The sequence below is a fragment of the Anolis sagrei genome, chromosome 12 (genome assembly GCF_037176765.1).
Source record: "Anolis sagrei isolate rAnoSag1 chromosome 12, rAnoSag1.mat, whole genome shotgun sequence".
In the NCBI taxonomy this organism is placed as follows: Eukaryota; Metazoa; Chordata; class Lepidosauria; order Squamata; family Dactyloidae; genus Anolis; species Anolis sagrei.
The window spans coordinates 11,951,827-11,976,884 of NC_090032.1; the positions used below are offsets into that span (position 1 = coordinate 11,951,827).

General features: G+C 43.5%; 1 protein-coding gene across 1 annotated transcript; it reads left to right on the plus strand.

Annotated features, from left to right (window-relative positions):
* The first annotated feature begins 1,192 nt into the window (after positions 1–1,192).
* On the plus strand, positions 1,193–20,864 carry LOC137097719 (secretory carrier-associated membrane protein 3-like). The gene is made up of 8 exons (XM_067472437.1): positions 1,193–1,541; positions 2,806–2,926; positions 3,327–3,455; positions 5,853–6,012; positions 8,776–8,877; positions 9,043–9,160; positions 13,135–13,213; positions 20,024–20,864. Exons 1-8 carry the CDS (start codon positions 1,353–1,355, stop codon positions 20,500–20,502), a joined length of 1,377 nt encoding a protein of 458 aa, XP_067328538.1. The 5' UTR covers positions 1,193–1,352; the 3' UTR covers positions 20,503–20,864.
* The last annotated feature ends 4,194 nt before the right edge of the window (positions 20,865–25,058 follow it).

Below are 25,058 nucleotides of genomic sequence, written 5' to 3' on the forward strand. Positions count from 1 at the left end.
TTTTTTGCCGCCACATCACATTGTTGGCTCATGTTTAACTTGTTGTCCATGAGGACTCCAAGATCTTTTTCACACGTACTGCTCTCGAGCCAGGCGTCCCCCATTCTGTATCTTTGCATTTCATTTTTTCTGCCAAAGTGGAGCATCTTGCATTTGTCACTGTTGAACTTCATTTTGTTAGTTTTGGCCCATCTCTCTAATCTGTCAAGATCGTTTTGAATTCTGCTCCTGTCCTCTGGAGTATTGGCTATCCCTCCCAATTTGGTGTCGTCTGCAAACTTGATGATCCTGCCTTCTAGCCCTTCATCTAAGTCATTAATAAAGATGTTGAACAGGACCGGGCCCAGGACGGAACCCTGCGGCACTCCACTCGTCACTTCTTTCCAAGATGAGGAGGAAGCATTAGTGAGCACTCTCTGTGTTCGTCCATTTAACCAATTACAGATCCACCTCACCGTAGTTTTGCCTAGCCCACATTGGACTAGTTTCCTTGCCAGAAGGTCATGGGGGACCTTGTCGAAGGCCTTACTGAAATCCAGGTACGCTACATCCACGGCATCATTCCCCGCATCTACCCAGCTTGTAACTCTATCGAAGAAAGAGATCAGATTAGTCTGGCATGACTTGTTTTTGATAAATCCATGTTGACTATTAGCGATGACTGCATTTGTTTCTAAGTGTTTGCAGACCGCTTCCTTAACAATCTTTTCCAGAATCTTGCCCGGTATCGACGTGAGGCTGACCGGACGGTAGTTGTTTGGGTCATCCTTTTTTCCCTTCTTGAAGATTGGGACCACATTGGCCCTCCTCCAATCTGCTGGAACTTCTCCCGTTCTCCAAGAACTCTCAAAGATTATTGCCAATGGTTCCGAGATGACTTCCGCTAGTTCCCTCAGTACTCTTGGGTGTAGTTGATCTGGCCCTGAAAGGGGACTTGAACTCATTAAGAGCGGCCAGGTATTCCTGGACGACTTCTTTCCCAATTTGGGGTTGGATGTCCTCCAATCCCTCATCCACTCCATCTTGCTGAGGTTGAAGACTCTCTTTTTGTGAGAAGACCGAGGCAAAGAAGGCATTAAGTAGTTCTGCTTTTTCCCTATCCCCTGTCAGCATTGCCTCATCTTCTCCTCGAAGAGGTCCTATCGCCTCCTTGTTTTTCCTTTTTCTACTGACATAAGAATAGAAGCCCTTTTTATTGTTTTTAATGTCCCTGGCAAGTCTGAGCTCGTTTTTTGCTTTAGCCTTGCGGACCTTTTCCCTACAGGTGTTGGCTATTTGTTTGAATTCTTCTTTGGTGATTTCTCCCTTTTTCCACTTCTTGTGCATGTCTCTTTTGTGTCTTAGCACAGTTAATGGAGATGAAGTGGTATATAAATAAAGTTTGTATTATTGTTCTGATCCGTATGCAGCAGCCTGCTCCGCCGTATGAGCCCCCAGCCTCAGCTCCAACAGCTCCTCCCGTGACGCCAGCGCCTGTGTTGCAGCCAGCCAAGAAGCTCAGCCCCACGGAGCCCAGAAACTATGGCTCTTACGGCACTCAGGTAACAAGAATAATAGAAATAATCGAGTTAGAGCGGGCCCCAAGGGACATCCAGTCCAACCCCCTGCCATGCCCCCAAAAAATCTCATTTGATTGTGAGAATACACAATCAAACCCCTCCCAACAGATGGCCATCCAGCCAGAGAAGGACTCCCAGGCAGCATATTTCATGGCTGAACAGCTCTTACTGTCAGGAAGTTCTTCTTAATGTTTAGGTGGACTCTCTTTTCCTGGCATTGAACACAGCATTATTCCAGGTGAGGTCTGACCAAAGCAGAATAAAGTGGGGCCATGGCTTCCCTCAATCTCAACACGGATTCCTATCAATGCAGCTTGAAATCGCATTTGCCTTTTTTAATAATAATAATAATAGAAGCACAGTGGAAGCCTCAAGACAGGGTACAGCATAAAATTATTATTATTATTATTTCACTAATATAAAATATTAAATTATAATATTAACAATGACAATAATAACATATTATTATGAAATAAATAAATAAATCATTTTTATTGTTGTTGTTGAGCCACAGTACAATCCTCAAGGCTGCCACATCCCAGTGTTGGCTCATGTTCCAGTTGGGGTCTGCTAAATAATAATCATAATAACACTTTATCTATATTCCGTTCTTCTCCCCGAGGGGACTCAGAGCAGATTACACCATTTAAACAGACACAGGAAAACATTTGATGCCTTGCTAAATGAAATGCAAAGAAACATAAATACAAAGGCAAGGGCTTCTCCTTTCATTTCCGGCTCTGGAGGCGATGCTCATCTCCATTTCCAAGCCAAGGGGCTTGCATTGTCCTTAGCCACCTCCTGGTCATGTGGCTGGCATGACCGCATGGAGCGTCTTTTTGCCTTTTCCCTCCGAGGCAGTACCTATTGATCTCACATTTGCATGTTTTTGAACAGCTAGGTTGGCAGGAGCTGGGTATAAAAACAGAAGCTCACCCCGACCTACAAATTTGAGTTGCCAACCTTCAGGTCAACAAGTTCAGTGGCTCAACAGTTTATTGATCTACTCACATTTGCATGTTTTTGAACTGCTGGGTTGGCAGGAGCTGGTGCTAACAGCAGGAGCTCACCCCGTCCTTCATGTCAGCAGTTCAGCAGCACAAGCGATTAACCCATTGCATCGCCCGCGACCTCAGACTCCCAGATCCCTTTCTCAAGGAGTATTTTCAAGCCAGATGTCCCTCATCCTATATACGTGCGTTTCATGTGTATTGCCTTTGGTTCCTCCTATCTTGTTTTCTATTAGGACTCGACAGCGGCCGCCACGGCTGAACTCTTGAAGCGCCAGGAAGAGCTGAACCGCAAAGCGGAGGAGTTGGACAAGAGGGAGCGAGAACTACAGAATGCCGCTTTGGGTGGTGGAGCAGGTACAGCGGCGAGGGCCACATTAATTATTATTATTATTATTATTATTAGGCATGGGCATGGTTACAAAACTAGAGGGTGTTGGTGCTTTGCTTCTAAAGCGTTGCTAAAGTTCCGGTGGTGAAAATTTCAGAACTCTAACAAAACTTTCAAATCTTTATTATTATTTCATTATTGGCGATTTTTATGACAGAACCAATTAGAAATGGTCATTTATAACAAAATCTTGAACGTTTCCTGCTGTTAGCCGGCCTGAGTCCCTCTTCGGAGGACGAGAAGACCGGGTTATAAAAGCTCTAAATAAATAAGTATTATAAATAAATATTATTATGGTTCAACATAAAATGCTCTCCCTGGAGTCACCTGTTTACTTGTCTTTCTGTCTCTGTTTTCATCTTACAGCCAGACCGAACAATTGGCCACCTCTGCCATCTTTCTGTCCGGTGAAACCGTGTTTCTATCAGGACATCCCGGTGGAGATTCCGGTGGAATCCCAGAAAACAGTCACTACGATGTACTACCTCTGGATGGGTAAGTAAGCCCTTGGAGAAAAGGACTACAACTGAATGAATGCCAATTTTTGTCTCAAGAAGGTTCTGGGTTCATCCTAGGCCAAATAAAATCCAAATTATCTGCTTTGAACTGATTGAACAGCTGGTTTTCCCTGTAACAAGCAGTAAGAGCACCTAAAGCTTCAGAGAGCTTCTGTTCAATCATTTCAAAGCTCCCTGCTTGGGCAGTGATGAAAGTCTTTGTTCTTTCTGGCAGTGGCTGGTCATTTGTGTAAATGTTGAACACGGATGGAGCAAGCAAGCTCCTATTATAGCTTTAAAATAGCCATTTTGAAATCAGGCAAAGACCATAATAACCCAAAAGGCTATAGATCAATCTCCCTGTTGTGCCATCTTTACAAAGTACTGGAGAGACTTATTTTGCATAGAATTATGAAAAAAATAGACTCATGTCTGATTCCACAGCAAGCTGGGCTCATGAAAGAATGTATATTGATATGCTTGGACTTTGTTGCACTTTGTTTACATAATAAATAAAATGTATGATGATGATTGCTTCTGCCAACCTAGCAATTCGAAAACATGCAAATGTGAGTAGATCAATAGGTACCACTCCGGTTGGAAGTTAACAGCGCTCTTTGCAGTCATGCCGGCCACATGACCTTGGAGGTGTCTACGGACAAAGCCGGCGCTTTGGCTTTGAAATGGAGATGAGCACTAACCCCCAGAGTCGGACATGACTAGACTTAATGTCAGGGGAAACCCTTTACCTTTACTGATGATGATGATTAGATAGATCTGTTTATTGATTAGGCTTGGGCAATCCATGGTTCTAAATGGTTCTAAAGTACTTACAAAACTAAAGTTCTGGTGGTGAAAATTTCAGAACTCTAACAAAACTCTCAAAATTTCATAATAAATGGCAGTTCCTAATTGGTTCTGTCATTAAAATCACCAATAATGAAATAATAATTACATTTTGAAAGTTTTGTTAGAGTTCTGAAATTTTCACCACCAGAACTTTAGTTTTGTAAGTACTTTAGAACCATTTAGAACCATGGATTGCCCAAGCCTACAGTATCTATCTATAAATGCTCTGTGCATAATGAGTTCCTTAAAAACAAAAGAACCAATGAACGAAATCACACCAAACTTGGCAACAAAACATCTCACAACACAAGGAGTGACCATCACTCAAAAAATTATGATTTTGTCATTTGGGAGTTGTAGTTGCTGGGATTTATAGTTCACTTACAATCAAAGAACATTCTGAACTCCATCAATGATGGAATTGAACCAAACTTGGCACACAGAACTCCCATGACCAGCAGAAAATACTGGAAGGGTTTGGTGAGCATTGACCTTGAGTTGTGGAGTTGTAGTTCACCTACATCCAGAGAGCACTGTGGACTCAAACAATGATGGAGCTGGACCAAACTTGGCACAAACACTCAATACGCCCAAATATGAACACAGATGGAGTTTGGGGAAAATAGACCTTGATATTTGGGAGTTGTAGTCACTGGGATTCAAAGTTCACCTACAATCAAAGAGCATTCTGAACCCACGAACAACAGAAATCGGTGCAAACTTCCCACACAGAACCCCCATGACCAACAGAAAATACTTAAGGCCATCCAGTCCAACTCAAGGGAAAGTTCTCCTGACAAAAAGAGCCATCCAGCCATAGATAGAGAGAGAGAGAGAGAGAGAGAGATGATAGATATGATTCACACACACAGAGATATAATATCATAGATTTGAAAGGGACCCCTAAAGAAGAACAATGATATGTTGCATGTTCCAGAGGAGGCAAACCAGACACTCTCCACAACAACACTGACAAAGAAACAGCAAGAAATACTGTTTACCCACAAGCATCACATATATTAGAAACCAACAATTCCTCATTACTTTATTTCCCAGATCAACAGACTGGGCCACAGCAACGCGTGGCAGGGGACAGCTAGTTATATTATATTACTATCCGTCCCCTGCCATGCGTTGCTGTGGCACAGTCTGTGTATATGTGTTTTGTGTGTGTATATATTGGTGTATATGTGTATATGAATTTTATCCTGATGCATTTGGCCCGCCCACTGTGTTCTATTTCTCTATCATGTTATTTTGTAATTTTTATTTTATTTTGTTATTTCATGTATTTATATTGATGGTATTTTCTGCTTCCTTGTATCCTAAAGCTCCTGTAATACTTATAACTAAAAATAAATTTAAACACAATAAAACTTGATTAATAAGCTTGGTAAAATGAGATTAAATTACAAGACGAAAGCAGGGAGTGATGGGCATAACAGAAACAGTTGGAAAATTTAGGTTTTATGAGCTCTTGGCTGAGAATTATGAACGCTTCCATATAATATAACCCTCTTTGTGTCTGTGTGTGTGTGTGTTGCAGCCAGCATCGTGACCCTCTTCTTCAACTTCCTGGCCTCCCTGGCCTTGTTCTGCGTGGACACCTCCGGTGGCTCCGGGTTCGGCCTTTCCATCCTCTGGACCTTGATCTTCACCCCGTGTTCCTTCCTGTGCTGGTATCGGCCCATGTACAAGGCCTTCAAGTACGTCAGTTACAAGCAGGCTGTGGGCGAAGGGAGTTGTAGTCCAACAGATCGAGTGGAGTTTCTGGCCTTTTTTAGAAACTCCAGTTCAAAGCAGATAATCTGGATTTCAAATGGTAGTGTAGACTCAGACCTGGTGATGGGACCAAGCGTTTGCTCAGTGAGCAGCAAGTGGAAGAAGATCACACAACTTATGGCAATGAATTGACCCGGACTGGTTTTTGGATTTCGATTTTAATGGATGTGGCTTACTTAATTGTTTTAATTGTTGTTTAAATATTTTTAATATTTTGATTGTACTGTGGTTGTTTTTATGATGCTAGCATCGTGTGATGCTTTTGTTAGGCTGCTCTTCGGGGGGAGAAGGGCAGGGTATAAATATAGGAAATAAATAAATAAATAAATAAGTATGTATGACTTATGACTGACTGATGAAGCGGGAAAAAGATGGCTAGAGGGCGTGTGGCGAGAACTCCGTGACGGAGCATCGAGATCAGCTTATGAGGCATTTAGGGAGTCCTATGAGCATGCTATCACCGAAGTAAAGCGAGTATATTATGCCTCTTATCACAGCGTCTGCTAGCTCACATCCGGCAAAATAGTTCAAGATAATTTGATCTTTATCGACGGTCCCTACCGTCCCAAAAAGCGGCGATCAGGCCCCTTCAGCCGAGGTTTTTCAGAGCTATTTTGCAGACCAGATCTCGCTACTTTGCCGGGACCTCCCCGCCACAATTGATACAGTGAGAGAACTTGAGATTCCGTGGCCACTTGCTGGGCCTGTCCTCGACCGGCTCATCCCGCTGGACGCAGAGGCTATCGATAGGCTCATAGCTGCAGCTAGACCGACCACTTGCTCCCTCTATCCGTGTCCCTCTTGGTTGGTGAAATCCTGCTTGGAGGGATTACGCGACCCTCTGTTGAAGATCATAAACAGCTCCCTTGAGCAAGGAGTTTTTCGAGAGGGTTTAAAAGAGGCGGTGGTCTCTCCCCTGCTGAAGAAACCAGACTTAGATTCTTCGGTTCCCTCCAGTTACTGCCCAGTTTCGAACCTCTCGTTCCTGGGCAAGGTGATGGAGAGTGCAGCAGCGGAGCCATTGCAGCAATTCCTAGACGACACAGCCGGACTCGGTCCCTTCCAGTCTGGCTTCTGTACGGGGCATGGGACAGAGACAGTGCTGGTCTCCATCACGGATCACCTTTGATGCCAGCTTGACCAGGGCGGGTCAGCGCTGCTTCTGTTATTGGATCTCACAGCAGCATTTGGCACAGTCGACCACAATCTTTTGACCCACCGCCTTGCTGTTGCTGGAGTCAGGGGGAGAGCTTTAAACTGGCTGTCCTCCTGTTGTAGGGGGTAGGGACTTTCCCCCGTTCCCTGGCCTAGCACCCCTGGAGCCAGGAGAGACTTCACCGGATGGGTGGGGGAAGTTGATTGCAGCGGCTTGGCCTGTGGTTAAAGAGACTTTAGACAAAGCCAAGACGGACTATAAGAAGTTCGCTGACAAAAAGAGGTCGCTGCAGCCCCAGCTCAAAGTGGGGGACCTAGTCTACCTGTCCACCAGATATCTGAGATCCACCCAACCATCCCGTAAATTGTCCGCTTTATATATGGGGCCCTTCCCCGTCCAGGAAGACGTCAACCCGGTCACAGTGCGGCTAGAACTGCCCCACACTTGGAGGAGGGTCCACCCGGTCTTCCACGTGAGCTTGCTGAAACCCGCGTGCTCCTCTCCTAAATGGTCTGAGAGAGATTCCCAACCAGTCCCCATCATGGTGGGGGCCCACACCCATTTTGAGATCAAAGACATTTTGGACTCTAAACGGACACGGGGAAAGTTGTATTACTTGGTTCAGTGGTCCTCTAAGGCCATCCATCCGGAGTGGGTGCTGCAAGACCATGTCAACGCCCCGCGCCTCATAAAAAAGTTCCACTCTACCTTCCCCTTAAAGCCTAAACCTTGATATTATGTCTCATGCTTCTTTTTCTTTTCTTTCAGATGGGGGCCGTCTTCCGAGGGGGGGAGATATGTCAGGATGTGCCTTCATGTTTCCCAGAGATTCCAAGAAGTCTTCTTCCTGACACTAGAGGGAGTAGCCATGATAGATTAGTTTATAGTAGGGCCATCTGGGCCAAGCTTTCACTTTGAAGATGTGGGAAAGGAATTGTAGTCTAAACTGTGATAAGCAGAGGGCGGAAGGGGGGAGTGAGGCCAGGAGGGGGATTGGGAGACTCTTGGCGGGAAACCTCAGTTCTCTCTTTGGCTTAGTACTGTATGGACTGAATAAACCGCAATTCCAGGATCTGTTCTTGTGAGTGTGTGTTTCATTCTAAGACCCAGCGGAACCTGACAACAAGCCACTTTATCTGCTTTGAACTGGATTATATGAGTCTACATTGTCATATAACCCAGTTCAAAGTGGATAATCTGGATTATATATAACAGTGTAAAAGGAGCCCCATAGACTTCTAGAGTTGGAAAAGATATCAAGAGCGATCCAGGCCAATCCAATGCTACCAGGCAGGAAAACACCATCAAAGGCCTCACAACAGATGACCATCCATCTCAATAAAGCTATATTTAGACCCAAAAGTCTTTTTTTAACTCAGGGAAGGAAATATTTTTGTGAGTATTTTTATGAATATTTTTGAATATTTTTGTCAATGAATATTGCTCCCCAAATTTTCTGGACCAAAATGGTGGGTAAGGCTAATAGAACAAGATGTGCTAACTGGCTCCTTGCTCTTTTCTTTTCTTCCAGGAGCGACAGCTCTTTCAACTTCTTCGTCTTCTTCTTCATCTTCTTTGCACAGGATGTGGTTTTTGTTCTGCAGGCCATCGGCATTCCCGGCTGGGGCTTCAGGTGGGGCGAAATCCTTGCATCCCTACATTGTTTGTCTTTTGTTGTGGGTTGGATTAGAGGAGGGCTCTGTCCTGGCATATTTATTTGTTTCTCCGTCGTGGTCACTGTGAAATGCACACATATCAAGAGTGTACTATTTTCTTCTTTTCCCATCTTTGCTTGCAGTGGTTGGATCGTGAGCCTCTCAGCCCTGAAGCTGAACACTGGTGTGGCCGTCCTCATGATGCTGGTTGCGACCCAATTCACGGCTGTGGCTGGACTGGGCATTATCATGCTCAAACGGGTGAGTGCCAAGGCCGCAGGCTGGCTCTGTCTCAGGCTTTCTATCATAGAATCATAGAATCAAAGAGTTGGAAGAGACCTCGTGGGCCATCCAGTCCAACCCTATTCTGCCAAGAAGCAGGAATATTGCATTCAAATCACCCCTGACAGATGGTCATCCAGCCTCTGTTTAAAAGCTTCCAAAGAAGGAGCCTCCACCACACTCCGGGGCAGAGAGTTCCACTGCTGAACGGCTCTCACAGTCAGGAAGTTCATAGAATCATAGAATCATAGAATCAAAGAGTTGGAAGAGACCTCATGGGCCATCCAGTCCAACCCCATTCTGCCAAGAAGCAGGAATATTGCATTCAAATCACCCCTGATAGATGGCCATCCAGCCTCTATTTAAAAGCTTCCAAAGAAGGAGCCTCCACCACACTCCAGGGCAGAGAGTTCCACTGCTGAACGGCTCTCACAGTCAGGAAGTTCTTCCTCATGTTCAGATGGAATCTCCTCTCTTGCAGTTTGAAGCCATTGTTCCGCGCCCTAGTCTCCAAGGAAGCAGAAAACAAGCTTGCTCCCTCCTCCCTGTGGCTTCCACTCACATATTTATACATGGCTATCATATCTCCTCTCAGCCTTCTCTTCTTCAGGCTAAACATGCCCAGTTCCCTAAGCCGCTCCTCATAGGGCTTGTTCTCCAGACCCTTGATCATTTTAGTCGCCCTCCTAATATTTACATAGTTTTATGTAAATATTTAATCTACTGATGCCTCGATTAATGTAATTTTATTGGTATCTATTTTTATTTTGAAATTTACCCGTAGATGCATTTCCCATCTTCGGCCTATACGCAAGTCAATGCGTTTTCCCAGTTTTTTGTGATAAAATTAGGTGCCTCGGCTTATCTTTGGGTCAGATTATACTCGAGTATATACGGTATATATATTTTGTAAGCCGCTCTGAGTCCCCTTCGGGGTGAGAAAGGCGGCATAGAAATGTCGTCAATCAATATACATTGCTAGGTTTGTACCACAAAGGCTCCCACGTGGCTTGATGGATCTGGACCAAGTTTGGCACACGTAGTCTTCATTTCCCAACTTAAAATAATTGAGAGGTTTCAATTACAAAATCTATTTTTTTTGCGATAAAGGCCCTCAAAAGTATCAGTCAATCAATGATTTATTACGGTCTTTGACCAGCACAGTACAGAATGGGGCATCGGTGCCCAAGGAAGGGAATCGCAGTTCCCAAGTAGATCAGGTCTAAACGCAGATTCAAAGCAGATTAAAAACATGTTATAAAAGAGACAAATTAAAAAGATAAAACAGACTAAACTTACAGTTTAAAGTGCATGTATGAATAGGGGGCGGCTCATAACAAATCTCAGATGACTGGGAAGCTAGAAAAGAGATGAGAGGGGAGCATTTTCAGCATTTCAGTGATTACAAATCATTCTAACTATATTCCCGGCAGGAAGTTGCCTGGTGGAGTCGGTCATCAGCCGTCTCATGTTGATTGCTGCTGCACAGAACTTGGCAACACTGTAGGTTGTCGCAGAGCAAGAGTCCGAGAGCAACAGGGAGGTGTCATATCTTTCAGTGCGCCCTGGATGTTTGAAAAGCCATGGAGTGATGAAATTAGCTCTAATGTCTCTATAGAACACACATTGGAGGAGCACATGTTCAGTTGTTCTGTAGACACCTCCAAGGTCATGTGGCCACTGGCATGACTGCATGGAGCGCCGTTACCTTCCCGCCGGAGCGATCACATTTGCATGTTTTCAAACTGCTAGGTTGGCAGAAGCTAGGGCTGACAGCAGAAGCTCACGCCGCTCCCCAGAATCGAACCTGCGACCTTTCGATCAACAAGCTCAGCAGCTCAGTGCTTTAACCCACTGCGCCACCGGGGGCTCCCCAATGATATAATACCATTATTATTATTATATATTCTTATATTATTTTTATGATATCATTTTGTATTGTAATATATCATTGTATTATAATGTCATATATCATAATATAATTATATTAGTATTAGTATTTCTGATGATAATATAATATTTTTTATTATATTCTTTTATAATTGAATATATTATTATATATTATTTTATTCTGCATTTTGACTGCACCCTCAACTTGCTTCAGACACGATCAATCAATAAGTCAATCTATTGAATCCTGGGGATGTCAGTTGGAACCTTCAGGGAGGAGCCATGGAGACCATTCTGATGCGTTGCTGACATTCCAGGGAAAGGCTGTTGGCCCTGGAATCTCACTGTTGACCGTTGGCGAGAGAGACAGGAGGTGGCTCTTGTGTCTTGCTGTCCTTCGGGTTTTTTGGCTTGTGCTTCTTTGGAATTCAGGTCTGGTTTGGTTTTTTTTATATATCTGTGGAATGACTCTAAAATTACAACAGCACCACAACAGAAAGGAAACAAACAAGGAACGATCTTGACAGATTAGAGAGATGCTTGGCCAAAACTAACAAAATGAAGTTCAACAGTGACAAATGCAGGATACTCCACTTTGGCAGGAAAAACGAAATGCAAAGATACAGAATGGGGGACGATGCCTGGCTCGAGAGCAGTACGTGGGAAAGAGATCTTGGAGTCCTCGTGGACAACAAGTTAAACATGAGCCAGGAATGTGATGTGGCGGCAAAAAACGCCAATGGGATTTTGGCCTCTATAGTGTCTAGATCCAGGGAAGTCATGCTACCCCTCTATTCCGCTTTGGTTAGACCACACCTGGAATATTGTGTCCAATTCTGGGCACCACAACTGAAGAGAGATATTGACAAGCTGGAATGTGTCCAGAGGAGGGCGACTAAAATGATCAAGGGTCTGGAGAACAAGCCCTATGAGGAGCGGCTTAAGGAGCTGGGCATGTTTAGCCTGAAGAAGAGAAGGCTGAGAGGAGACATGATAGCCATTAGGCTTGTTTGATCAAGAAAAAAATTGGTTCTAAACTCGCTTTGTTTCCAGGGGGCGTCAGCGTTTCGAATTTCTGAAGACTTCCGAAATTTAAGATTTCGAAATTTCGAAATTTACGAAATCTCGTTAATTACGAATCGATTTGTTAATGTATTGTCGAAGGCTTTCATGGCTGGAATCACTAGGTTCTTGTGGGTTTTTTCGGGCTATAGAGCCATGTTCAAGGAACATGAAAGGCACTGCAGACTCCTTCAACCAGAGAAGTCAGCCATAGCAGAGCACCTGAGGAACCAGCCTGGACACAGCATATTATTTGAGAACACAGAAATGCTGGACCACACCAACAACCACCATGTCAGACTACACAGAGAAGCCATTGAAATCCACAAGAAGCATGTGGACAATTTCAACAGAAAGGAAGAGACCATGAAAATGAACAAAATCTGGCTACCAGTATTAAAAAACTCTAAAATTATAACAGCTAAACAACAGAGAGGAAACAACCAGGCACAGATTAACACCTCCCAGCAAGAGATTTTCCCAGGCTCAGGCAGGCCTTCAAATGCTAATGAAGGTGATCAGCTGAAACATTCACACCTAACTGCAGCAGAGGGGGGTTGGACTGGATGGCCCATGAGGTCTCTTCCAACTCTTTGATTCTATGATTCTAAGGACACCTAATCACCTCTTAACAAAAGTTTGCTCTAGGCACTGTCAGGCCATTATATGCTAATCAAGGTGGTCAGTTGAAACATTCACACCTAGCTCCAGCAGACAAGAGTCCTTTGTCCCACCCTGCTCATTTCCTATTTCCAACAGACCTCACTACCTCTGAGGATGCTTGCCATAGATGCAGGCAAAACGTCAGGAGAGAATGCCTCTAGACCATAGCCATATAGCCCGAAAAAACCTACAACAACCCAGTGATTCCGGCCATGAAAGCCTTCGACAATAATTTTCTTGCAACTGATTTGTAGATAGATGGTGAATTATACTGAACTTTTAAGAAATATCCTACAAATTAAGCCTGTGCTTCTTTGCGTCTCATTCTATTTCCTCAGGTTAGATCGTGGCTGAACCAGGAGCAGTCCTTCCATACAAAACTTCTCATCTTCTTAAATCCTATCACCATACCATCAGGTAAGCCAAATGCAAAACTGGAAATAAAATACATTTTTTTTCCTTGGGATTTCAGTGCTAAGACTTTGTTATTTTGAAGAGAAAAAGTAATGATCATCATCTCATAAAGTGCTATTTTTATTAAGAACAAACACCCATCTATCTATCTATCTATCTATCTATCTATCTATATATAAAAATGCTCTGTGCATAATGAGTAGCTTAAAAACAAAAGAACCAATGAACGAAATCACACCAAATTTGGCAACAAAACATCTCAGAACCACAAGGAGTGACCATCGCTCAAAAAATGATGATTTTGTCATTTGGGAGTTGTAGTTGCTGGGATTTATAGTTCACCTACAACCAAAAAAGGGAAATGCGAAAGACTGCTCCAACTTCCGTACAGTGGCCCTTATTTCTCATCATGCCAGTAAGGGAATGCTCAAGATCCTGCAAGGAAGACTCCAGCAAGACATGGAGGGTGAAAATGGCTGGAAGAAACATTAACAACCTCAGATATGCAGATGACACCACTCTGATGGCCAAAAGCGAGGAGGAGCTGAGGAGCCTTCTAATTAAGGTGAAAGAAGAAAGCGCAAAAGCCGGGTTGCAGCTAAACGTCAAAAAAACCAAGATTATGGCAACAAGAATGATTGACAACTGGGAAATAGAGGGAGAAAATGTGGAGGCCGTGACAGACTTTGTATTTCTAGGTGCAAAGATGACTGCAGACGCAGACTGTGGCCAGGAAATCAGGAGACGCTTCCTTCTTGGGAGGAGAGCAATGTCCAATCTCGATAAAATAGTCAAGAGTAGAGACATCAGACTGGCAACCAAGATCCATTACCTAGTCCAAGCCATGGTCTTCCCTGTAGTCACCTACGGATGTGAGAGCTGGACCTTAGGGAAGGCTGAGCGAAGGAAGAGAGATGCTTTTGAGCTGTGGTGCTGGAGGAAAGTGCTTAGAGTGCCTTGGACTGCGAGAAGATCCAACCAGTCCATCCTCCAGGAAATAAAGCCCGACTGCTCACTGGAGGGAAGGAGACTAGAGACAAAGTTGAAGTCCTTTGGCCACATCATGAGGAGACAGCAAAGCCTAGAGAAGACAATGATGCTGGGGAAAGTGGAAGGCAAAAGGAAGAGGGGCCGACCAAGGGCAAGATGGATGGATGGCATCCTTGAAGTGACTGGACTGACCTTGAAGGAGCTGGGGGTGGTGACAGCCGACAGGGAGCTCTGGCGTGGGCTGGTCCATGAGGTCATGAAGAGTCGGAGATGACTGAACGAATGAACAACAACAACAACACAATCAAAGAGCATTCTGAACTCCACCAATGATAGAATTGAACCAAACTTGGCACACAGAACTCCCATGACCAACAGAAAATATTGGAAGGGTTTGGTGGGCATTAACCTTGAGTTTGGGAATTATAGTTCATCTATATCCAGAGAGCACTGTGGACTCAAACAATGATGGATCTGGACCAAACTTGGCACAAGCACACAATACGCCCAAATATGAACACAGATGGCATTTGGGGGAAATAGACCCTGACATTTGAGAGTTGTAGTCACTGGGATTCACAGTTCACCTAAAATCAAAAAGCATTCTGAACCCCATGAACGACAGAATCGGGGCAAACTTCCCACACCGAACCCCCATGGCCATCAGAAAATACTTAAGGCCATCCAGTCGAGCTCTGTTCAACAGGGCAAGAAAACGTCATCAAAGTCCTCCTGACAAAGAGCCATCCTGCCATAGATATAGATAGAAAGATAGAAAGATAGAAAGATAGAAAGATAGAAAGATAGAAAGATAGATAGATAGATAGATAGATAGATAGATAGATAGATAGATAGGGAGTTGTAGTTGCTGGGATTTATAGTTCACCTACAATCAAATAGCATGATATAATTGAACCAACTGGGGCATACAGGACTCCCATGACCAACAGAAAACACTAAAAGGGTTTGGTAAGCATTGACCTTGAGTTTGGGAGTTGTAGTTCACATACATCCAGAGAGCACTGTGGATTCAAATCAATTATGGATCTGGACCAAACTTAGCATGAATATTCCATATGCTCAAATATGAATACAGATAGAGTTTGGGGGAAATAGACCTTGACATTTGGGAGTTGTAGTTAATGGGATTTATAGTTCACCTACAATCAAAGAGCATTCTGAACCCCACCAACGACAGAATTGGGGCAAACTTCCCACACAGAACCCCCATGACCAAGTTTGGGAGTTGTAGTTCACCTACATCCAGAGACTACCATGGACTCAAACAATGATGGATCTGGACCAAACTTGGCACAAGCACACAATACGCCCAAATATGAACACAGATGGCATTTGGGGGAAATAGACCTTGACATTTGAGAGTTGTAGTCACTGGGATTCACAGTTCACCTACAATCAAAAAGCATTCTGAACCCCACCAACGACAGAATTGGGGCAAACTTTCCACACAGAACCCCCGTGACCAACAGAAAATAGTCCAGTCCAACTCCCTTCATCAGGGCAAGAAAACGTAATCAAAGCCCTCCTGACAAAGAGCTATCCAGCCATAGATATAGATAGACATGATTCACACACACAAATATAGTATCATAGATTTGAAAGGGGCCCCTGAAGAAACCAACATTTTCTCATTACGTTATTTTCCATATCAACAGACTGGGCCACAGCAATGCGTGGCAGGGGACAGCTAGTACTTTTTAAAAAGATTTTCTTCCTGTTGTTGACAGTTGAATTTAAATATATTTTATTTATTTATTTATTTATTTATTATTTGGACTTATATGCCGCCACTCCCCTGGGGCTCGGAGCGGCTTACAAGAACAGGCTACAATCGAACACAATTTAAAAACAATTTTAAACAATTTTAAAAAATCAGAGATCAAAGACCCGTCGAAATAGATATGTCTTACATGACCTGCGGAAAGCTGATAAGTCCCACAAGGCACGGACTTCAGGTGGCAGAGTATTCCAGAGTGATGGTGCCACTGCTGTGAAGGCTCTGCGTCTGGTTGCTGTTAGACACAAGGTCTTGACACTGGGAATTTCCTCAGAATGGAGGGATCTCTGAGGTTGGTAGGGGGTGAGGCGGTCCCTCAGGTACATCGGCCCCAGACCATGCAAGGCCTTAAAGGTGAGTACCATCACTTTGAAAGTGATCCGGTGCTCAATTGGTAACCAATTGGAAACCAATTGGTAACCAATGCAGCTGTAGTAAGATTCGTGCAAGAAGCCGAGCAGCTGCGTCTTGTACCAGCTTGAGCTTCCGGATCACCAACAGAGGAAGGCCAATGTAGAGGGCATTACAGTAGTCCAGTCTTGAGATGACCGTGGCCTGGATCACTGTAGCTAGGTCGTCCCTGGACAGGGAGGGGGCCAGCCGTCTAGCCTGCCGCGGATGAAAGAAGGCGGTTCTGCTAATGGCGGAGACCTGGGCCTCCATTGTCAGCAGAGGGTCCAAAAGGACTCCCAGACTCTTTACCAATGATGACAGGCGTAGCGCCTCACCACCCAGGGTAGGCAGCTGGATGTCCCCACTGCCCGGGCGACCCAGCCATAGGATCTCCGTCTTTGCTGGATTCACCCTCAACCTGCTGGCACGCAGCCATCCAGTAACGGCCTCAAGGCACTGATAGAAACAATCGGGTACAGAGTCCGGTCGGCCTTCCAACTTCAGCACCAGCTGAGTGTCATTAGCGTACTGGTAACACTCAAGCCCAAAACCTCGAACCAGCTGAGCAAGTGGTCGCATATAGATGTTAAACAACAGAGGGGAGAGAATGGCCCCCTGAGGAACCCCACAAGAGAGAGGGGACCTCTCAGAGACCAGGCCCCCCCTCTCCACTCGCTGTCCACGGTTGTGAAGAAAGGAGGACAGCCAGTTTAAAGCTCTCCCCCTAACTCCAGCAACAGCAAGGCGGTGGGTCAAGAGATTGTGGTCGACTGTGTCAAATGCTGCTGTGGGATCCAATAGCACAAGCAGCGCTGACCCGCCCTGGTCAAGCTGGCATCGAAGGTGATCTGTGATGGAGACCAGCACAGTCTCTGTCCCGAGCCCCGCACGGAAGCCGGACTGGAAGGGATCTAGTCCGGCTGTGTCGTCTAGGAATTTCTGCAACTGCTCCGCTGCTGCCCTCTCCATCACCTTGCCCAGGAATGAGAGATTTGAAACTGGGCGGTAACTGGAGGGAACCAAAGGATCTAAATCTGGTTTCTTCAGCAGGGGAGAGACCACCGCCTCTTTTAAACCCTCTGGAAAGACTCCTTGCTCAAGGGAGCTGTTTATGATCTTCAACAGAGGGTCGCGTAATCCCTCCAAGCAGGATTTCACCAACCAAGAGGGACACGGATCGAGGGAGCAAGTGGTCGGTCTAGCTGCAGCTATGAGTCTATCGACAGCCTCTGTGTCCAGCGGGATGAACCAATCGAGGATGGGCCCAGCAAGTGGCCACGGAGTCTCAAGTTCTCTCACTGTATCAATTGTGGCAGGGAGGTCCCGGCAAAGTAGCGAGATCTTGTCTGCTCTGAAAATCCTCAGCTGAAGGGGCCTGATCACCACTTTTGGGGACGGTAGAAACCGTCGTTAGAGATCGAATTATTTTGAACAATTTTGCCGGGAGTGAGCTAGCAGACGCTATCAAAGAAGCATAATATATTACATGAAAACTCCAACCATCACCCAAGTAAAAAAAGAAGCCCCATTAAAGCCTTGGCAGACTGTGCAAAACGAATCTGCGAAGCCCACCTCCTCCTCCAAGATGAACTGAACCACCTCAACTGGGCTCTCCAGGCCAATGGAGACTCCACCTCAGACATCAGAAGAGCTGCAAGACCAAGAACAAGCCACAAGAGTAAAGATGAAGATCCACCCAGAGGAAAAGTGTTCCTGCCATACATCAAGGGAACCACTGACCGCATAGGGAAGCTGATGAGGAAACACAACATACAAACAATCTACAAACCCACCAAGAAAATCCAACAAATGCTACGTTCAGCAAAGGACAAGAGGGATCCTCTCACCTCTGCAGGAGTCCACCGTATACCATGCAGCTGTGGACAAGTCTACATAAGGACCACCAAACGCAGCAGCATTGCCCAGACACGCATCAAGGAACATGAAAGGCACTGCAGACTACTCCAACCAGAGAAATCAGCCATAGCAGAGCACCTGATGAACCAGCCTGAACACACCATTTTATTTGAGAACACAGAAATGCTGGACCACACCAACAACCACCATGTCAGGCTACACAGAGAAGCCATTGAAATCCACAAGCATGTGGACAATTTCAACAGAAAGGAAGAGACCATGAAAATGAACAAAATCTGGTTACCAGTATTAAAAAAACTCTAAAATTACAACAGCAAAACAACAGAGGGGAAACAACCAGGCACATCTTAACACCTCTCAACAAAAGGCTTTCCCAGGCTCAGGCAGGCCTTCAAATGCTAATGAAGGTGATCAGCTGAAACATTCACACCTAGCTCCAGCAGAGAAGAGCTCTTTGCCCCACCCCAGCCATTCCACAGATATACAAACCCATTGTCCTAATCCCAACAGACCTCACTACCTCTGAGGATGCTTGCCATAGATGCAGGCGAAACGTCAGGAGAAATGCCTCTAGAATAGGGCTGGGCGGTTTCGTTCGTTAATTTCGTAATTCGTTATTAATTCGTTATTTTTTTAGATAACGAAGCGATATTGAACCATTCAGGAACAACTTAAAATCGAAACGAATTTTTAAAATTTATTTCGTAATTGTTTCGTAATTCTTTCGAAATTGTTTCGTTATTATTTCGTTATTATTTCGTTATTGTTTCCGTATGTCTGGTGCAAGTTTTATAGTTGTTGTTTGTTTTATCAGTGATAAAAAATAAATTATCACACCAACAGTCAACAACAGAGGGAGAGGGAAGCTTCAGAAGTTCCTCCTGTCCCATTTGGAGGGTTTTTTAGCGTATTGCGCAATCGCGTCCGCCATTAACGAATCGATTCGTTATTGTTTCGAAATTGTTTCGTAATTTCCGAAATTTCGTAAATATCGAACTTTTTTAAAGAAAAATTTCGGAAGCCCTATGAGGAGCGGCTTAAGGAGCTGGGCATGTTTAGCCTGAAGGAGAGAAGGCTGAGAAGAGATATGATAGCCATGTATAAATATGTGAGAGGAAGCCACAGGGAGGAGGGAGCAAGCTCGTTTTCTGCTGCCCTGGAGACTAGGACGCGGAACTTCAATGGCTTCAAACTACAAGAGAGGAGATTCCATCTGAACATGAGGAAGAACTTCCTGACTGTGAGAGCCGTTCAGCGGTGGAACTCTCTGCCCCGGAGTGTGGTGAAGGCTCCTTCTTTGGAGGCTTTTAAGCAGAGGCTGGATGGCCATCTGTCAGGGTTGATTTGAATGCAATATTCCTGCTTCTTGGCAGGGGGTTGGACTGGATGGCCCATGAGGTCTCTTCCAACTCTTTGATTCTATGATTCTATGATTCTATAAATAACGAAACGCAAAAACCGCCTAAAAACGAATCAAGTTTAGAAACAAATTTTTCCGTGGTTGGACAGCCCTACTCTAGAACATGGCCCTATAGCCCGAAAAAACCCCACAAGAACCTGATGAGGGGTTTGTTAACAATTTGAGCCTTGGGTATTGTTAGATGCTATGTCGGGCTAGGGGTTCACGGGTGGGAAGAGCGAGGCGGGATTGGGGGGGAAAGGTGTGTGCTTTAGTGGAGGATATTTCGAAAATTGTATAGTTTTTGTTTTAATTCATATAACACTTGCTAAGTCTGTTCTTGTTTTTCTTACAGCCATGCCACGCTGGAGACTCCCGTTTCAGAGGCCCCATCGTGTTGCAGACATTCAAACGGAGGAGGAAAAGCTTCTACTAAGTATTCCACGAAGGCGTAAAAGCTTCTGGAAGAGGGTAAAGAGTTTATTCTCTTGTATCTCGGCCGAAAGGAGGGCTGTGGTGCGCCCGCAGAAGGGCCAGAGGGGGAGGCTGGCTAGCCGCATTCCATCTCTCGAGACCATCTTTGAGGAGGAAGAGGAGGAAGTGGTCCTGGAGGAGCTGGCCAGTCTGCCTCCAGACGTCCCCACCGACGGGGAGGAGGAAGACAAAGAAGAAGAAGAGGAGGAAGAGGAGGAGGAAGAAGAGGAAGTAGAGGAGGAACAACGGGAAGAGAAGGAAGAAGAGAAAGAGAAGGAAGAAGAAGAAGAGGAGGAGGAGGAGGAAGAGGAACAGCTTAGCCACTTTTATCATTTTGTTTTAAATATGCTTGACATTTGAAAACATTTTTTAAAAATTACAAAAAAGAAGTGGAGGAGGAAGGACTTCCGGTTGGTTGAGACCCTCCTGTAGCAAATTTGTGCGTTGGCAGCTCTAGCAGTGCTTCAGTCCTGACTCAAGAAGGCTTCTTGACTCTTGCCAAACCTGGCCCTCTACAGTGAAGCCTGCGCTCTACATTGGATACAGGAATGGATAAATTTGAAAAATAAAAAACTGTTGATATTAGAGGGTCACGATCTGCGTGCGGGATGGCACACATACCTCTGGCTAGGAAGGAAACGTATTGAAAAAATTTTTGGAAACCACTTCATACGCTCCGCCCTGCTGAAGACCTGGGAGAAATATAAACAATTTTTTCCCCTCCCCCAATCCATTTTTACCCTATCCACCCTTCCACTTGCACTACCCCCCCCCCCACTTCCCCCCCCTCCCCTACCCCCTGACCCTAACCTTGGTTTTTATATTGTTGTTAAAGAAAATTCACTAATAAAAATTTATTAAAAAAAAAAAAAGAAGGCTTCTTGACTCAAACCATTGTGCATTGTGGATGACAAGTCTCTCAGGGCTCTGAGAGACAGCTGAGACATGTGAGTCTGGGTGCACAATAACCCCCTCCTTTGAAAGACGGTCAGAGGTCTAGGAGGTAAGACCCTCATCGTGCGACCGGCCGACGGTGTCAGAAGGGGCACCCCCCTCAAGGAGGTGCCTCCAAAATGCCCGGCAATGGCGCACAAAGAGGGATGTCCACAGCAAGGAAGCCATTGGCCTCCAATACCCACACCGCCACCAGCACAAAACAAAGATGATTTGCTAGAGCAAAACCAGAATTTGTGACAAAGCAACTGCCCCCTGAGAATACACCAGCTGATTATCGGAGGCAAGCAACATCCATGACACACGCCACCGGAAAGGGAATTACAAGGAGGAAAATCAAAGGAAAAGCTTGCTAAGGGAAGGCAGGCTCGCCGGGTCGAGGGACGACGCCTTCCAACGGCTTATTCTTTCGAAACCCTTTCCAAGCCACAGGAAGGAAGGCAAGCGTGAGCCCGTTGGAAAGGAGAGCTCAGTGTGGAGTGTCTCCCCTTCTGGTTTGAACCAAGGAGGAGCCATTTTGGTTTTCTCCAAGTGGACCAAAGCTGATCCAGGCCTAGCAGAATGTTTTCTTTTAATCCTCACAATCCAATTTTTCAAAGTTTTTCAAAGTTTTTCAAAGTTTTTAAAAGTTTTTAAAAATTCTTTAAAGTTTTAAAAAGTGTTTTAAAGGAGCGGTTGCTCCTGACACAACAAAAAAAGGTTTTTTTTTAAGTAGCATATACAGTTGTTTACAGTTGTCAAATGTTGAAACTAATTATTTTTAGAATAACAAATATATATTTTAAAATATATTTCTACTGTAAAGTATGCGTTGGTTGATTCAAGACTTGAAATCGGTTTCAAGCTAAAGTGAGCGTGAATATGTTTTCCTTATTTTTAATAGAATGTGCTGATGTTTTCAAACGACAATGACACTGAAACCTTGTTATGGCCAAGCAATGTTTTGAACAATTTTTCTCATATGCTGTAATGCAGACCAATTCCTGTTGGTCTACAGAGAATATTACTCCCTATGTGTACACAGTGGCCCCAAATCTTTTCATTATATTAATAGATTCATTGGTACACTACATAACAGCAGTCCTTGTTCTGCCAGTCAGATCTATCACTGCAAGCTAGACTGGGGAACCTTTAGCGGTTGGGCTTTTACTTCCCATTAGTCCCATCATTAGTAATGATGGGAGTTGGAATTCAACATCATATGGAAGAACTACAAGTTTCCCATCACCTGCTCTAGAAACAGTTCTCTTCTTCAGTTGCTAAATGTTTTCTTATTTAACATGTCCTTTTAACCCTCACAATCCAGTTTTTCAAAGTTTTTCAAAGTTTTTCAGTTTTTCAAAGTTCTTTAAAGTTTTTAAAAGTATTTTAAAGGAGCGGTTGCTCCTGACACAACAAAAAAAAGTTTTTTAAAGTAGCATATACAGTTGTTTACAGTTGTCAAATGTTTAAACTAATTATTTATAGAGTAACAAATATTTATATTTTTAAAATATATTTCTACTGTAAAGTATGCGTTGGTTGATTCAAGACTTGAAATCGGTTTCAAGCTAAAGTGAGCGTGAATATGTTTTCCTTATTTTAATAGAATGTGCTGATGTTTTCAAACCACAATGACACTGAAACCTTGCAATGTTTTGAACCATTTTTCTCATAGGCTGTAATGCAGACCAATTCCTGTTGGTCTACAGAGAATATTACTCCCTATGTGTACACAGTGGCCCCAAAGCTTTGCATTGTATGAATATAGATTCATTGGTACACCACATAACAGCAGTCCTTGTTCTGCCAGTCAGATCTATCACTGCAAGCTAGACTGGGGAACCTTTAGCGGTTGGGCTTTTACTTCCCATTAGTTCCATCATTAGTAATGATGGGAGTTGGAATTCAACATCATATGGAAGAACAACAAGTTTCCCATCACCTGCTCTATGAACAGTTCACTTCTTCAGTTGCTAAATGTTTTCTTATTTAACATGTCCTTCTAATCCTCACAATCCAGTTTTTCAAAGTTTTTCAAAGTTTTTCAAAGTTTTTTAAAGTTCTTTAAAGTTTTTAAAAGTGTTTTAAAGGAGCAATAGCTCCTGACACAACAAAAAAAAGTTTTTTAAAGTTCTTTAAAGTTTTTTAAAGGAGTTTTTTAAATGACAAAAAACATTTTTTAAAGTAGCAGAAAAAGGACCAGGGATCACGTACTCAAAGCAGATGCAAGAAGACCAATATTTTATAAAGACAAGAGAGTAATTATTATGAAGGAAATCTCATAACAAAGCTTGGCCCGGCGAAGGAAATACTCCTTTCTAACTGAAGAACAGATTAAAAGAAAATTTAAATTTAGATGGGAAAAGATAGAAGGAATCACTGCAACCTTAAATGACACAAGATATTGGCTTAATACAGAGGGAAAAGCCAAAGCTTTTCCGAAACAGACAATGCGGTCCGAGTCTCGGACGAGACTCGGCTACAGCAGACCAATCCACATTTTAAAGACAAGAACAGAAGAGGAGAGGAGAGGAGAGTCAAGAAATCAAATGAAATGTAAGTTTCCAAGAAAAAAACCTATTCACCAAGGAAAAGAGGCAACTTGATATTATATGAAAAAGCAAAAAACTTAAGAGCAAAATCAGAGAAGAAAAGAGAGAAAACTACATATATAAAAACTTTTTTTCCTACTATATTATTGCCTTGTGGAACGGGGGGAGGAAGATAAGGCAAAGAGACAATTATAAGTTAATATCTAATGCTATAAGAAAAAGTGCAATTACTGCAAAGAAAGAAAGACAAAGCTGACCTTGAGAGGAAGTTTGTTTAGTCTAGTGAAGCCCATCTTCATAAACATCCAATCGAGCCAGAGAGGGAAGAGGAGACAGGAGGAGCTCAGGAAGTGACGGACGAAGGACAAAGAGGGCAAAGACCAAAGAGAGAAGGGCGGAACTAAGAGGGAAAGATCGCGAGACTACAAATGGGAGGAGGGAAAGGAGAGAAATGCCCAATGAGGAAGAGGAAGTGACGAGAGACGCAAGAAGGGCAAAAGAGGCAAACGCCAAGAGAAGGGCGGAAATTCACGAAACTAGTAGATTGAAGACAACAAGAAGGCAAAGCAAGCCAAGTCAAAATAAACAAACAAATAAAAGGAAAGTTTCAGAGCCGGAAAAAGGACTGCAGAGAAGGGAAGGGAGGAAGAAGAATTAAAAGACAGAGAGAAGATTCAACAAAGAAGTACTGTAAAAGTAACCATTTGAGTGAGACTTGATTAATTAATTAATGAAATTTCAAAAAAATGGATGAGTTCCAATAATTAAAGTGATCAAAGTAAGACGCTTCAAAAATCAATTTGATTACAATACATTTGATCAATTCATTAACAGATATATACTATTAATTAACAGAACTGAGAATTGAGAATAATCTAAAAACCTATATCAGACTGTATCAAATAGTTACAATATTAAGATAACATTAAGAAATTAATTTCAATTGAGATACTCATTCATTTTGACAAAAAAATAAAAATAAAAATAAAAAAACTGACACAAAAAAATTGAGGGGGTATTATGACAACACCAAAAGCTAAGATGGAGAAAGAGAAACAGAAGAAACCACCCCTTCCTAGAAGAAGGTCTACTCCAAGAGAGATAGATATAAAAGATATAATGGCAGAGATCTTCTAAGCAAGATTCACTTCAACAACAATTCAATGAACAAATAACAGGCCTTCAAAAAGATATAAAAGAAGACGTGGATATCATGAAAAAAGAGATGATAACCTTTAAAGATGAATTAAAAGCATTGAAACAGGATTGTAAGAAAACAGAAAAAGAACAGGTAAAAACAAGAATAAAATCTTAAACTAGAAGAAGTTGACTCAAAGCTCAAAAAAAGACAAGAAATAAACGTGAATTAGAATTCCAATTAAGATTTAGAAATCTACAAGACTCTAAAGAAAATATCCGACAAGTCAT

Excerpts from the sequence above, each read along its gene's own strand:
- LOC137097719 (XM_067472437.1), top strand. The coding sequence starts at position 1,353 with ATGGAGATGAAGTGGTATATAAATAAAGTTTGTATTATTGTTCTGATC. Across the intron at positions 1,542-2,805 it reads ATGGCTCTTACGGCACTCAG|GACTCGACAGCGGCCGCCAC; the intron begins GTAACAAGAATA and ends GTTTTCTATTAG. Across the intron at positions 9,161-13,134 it reads GCATTATCATGCTCAAACGG|GTTAGATCGTGGCTGAACCA; the intron begins GTGAGTGCCAAG and ends CTATTTCCTCAG.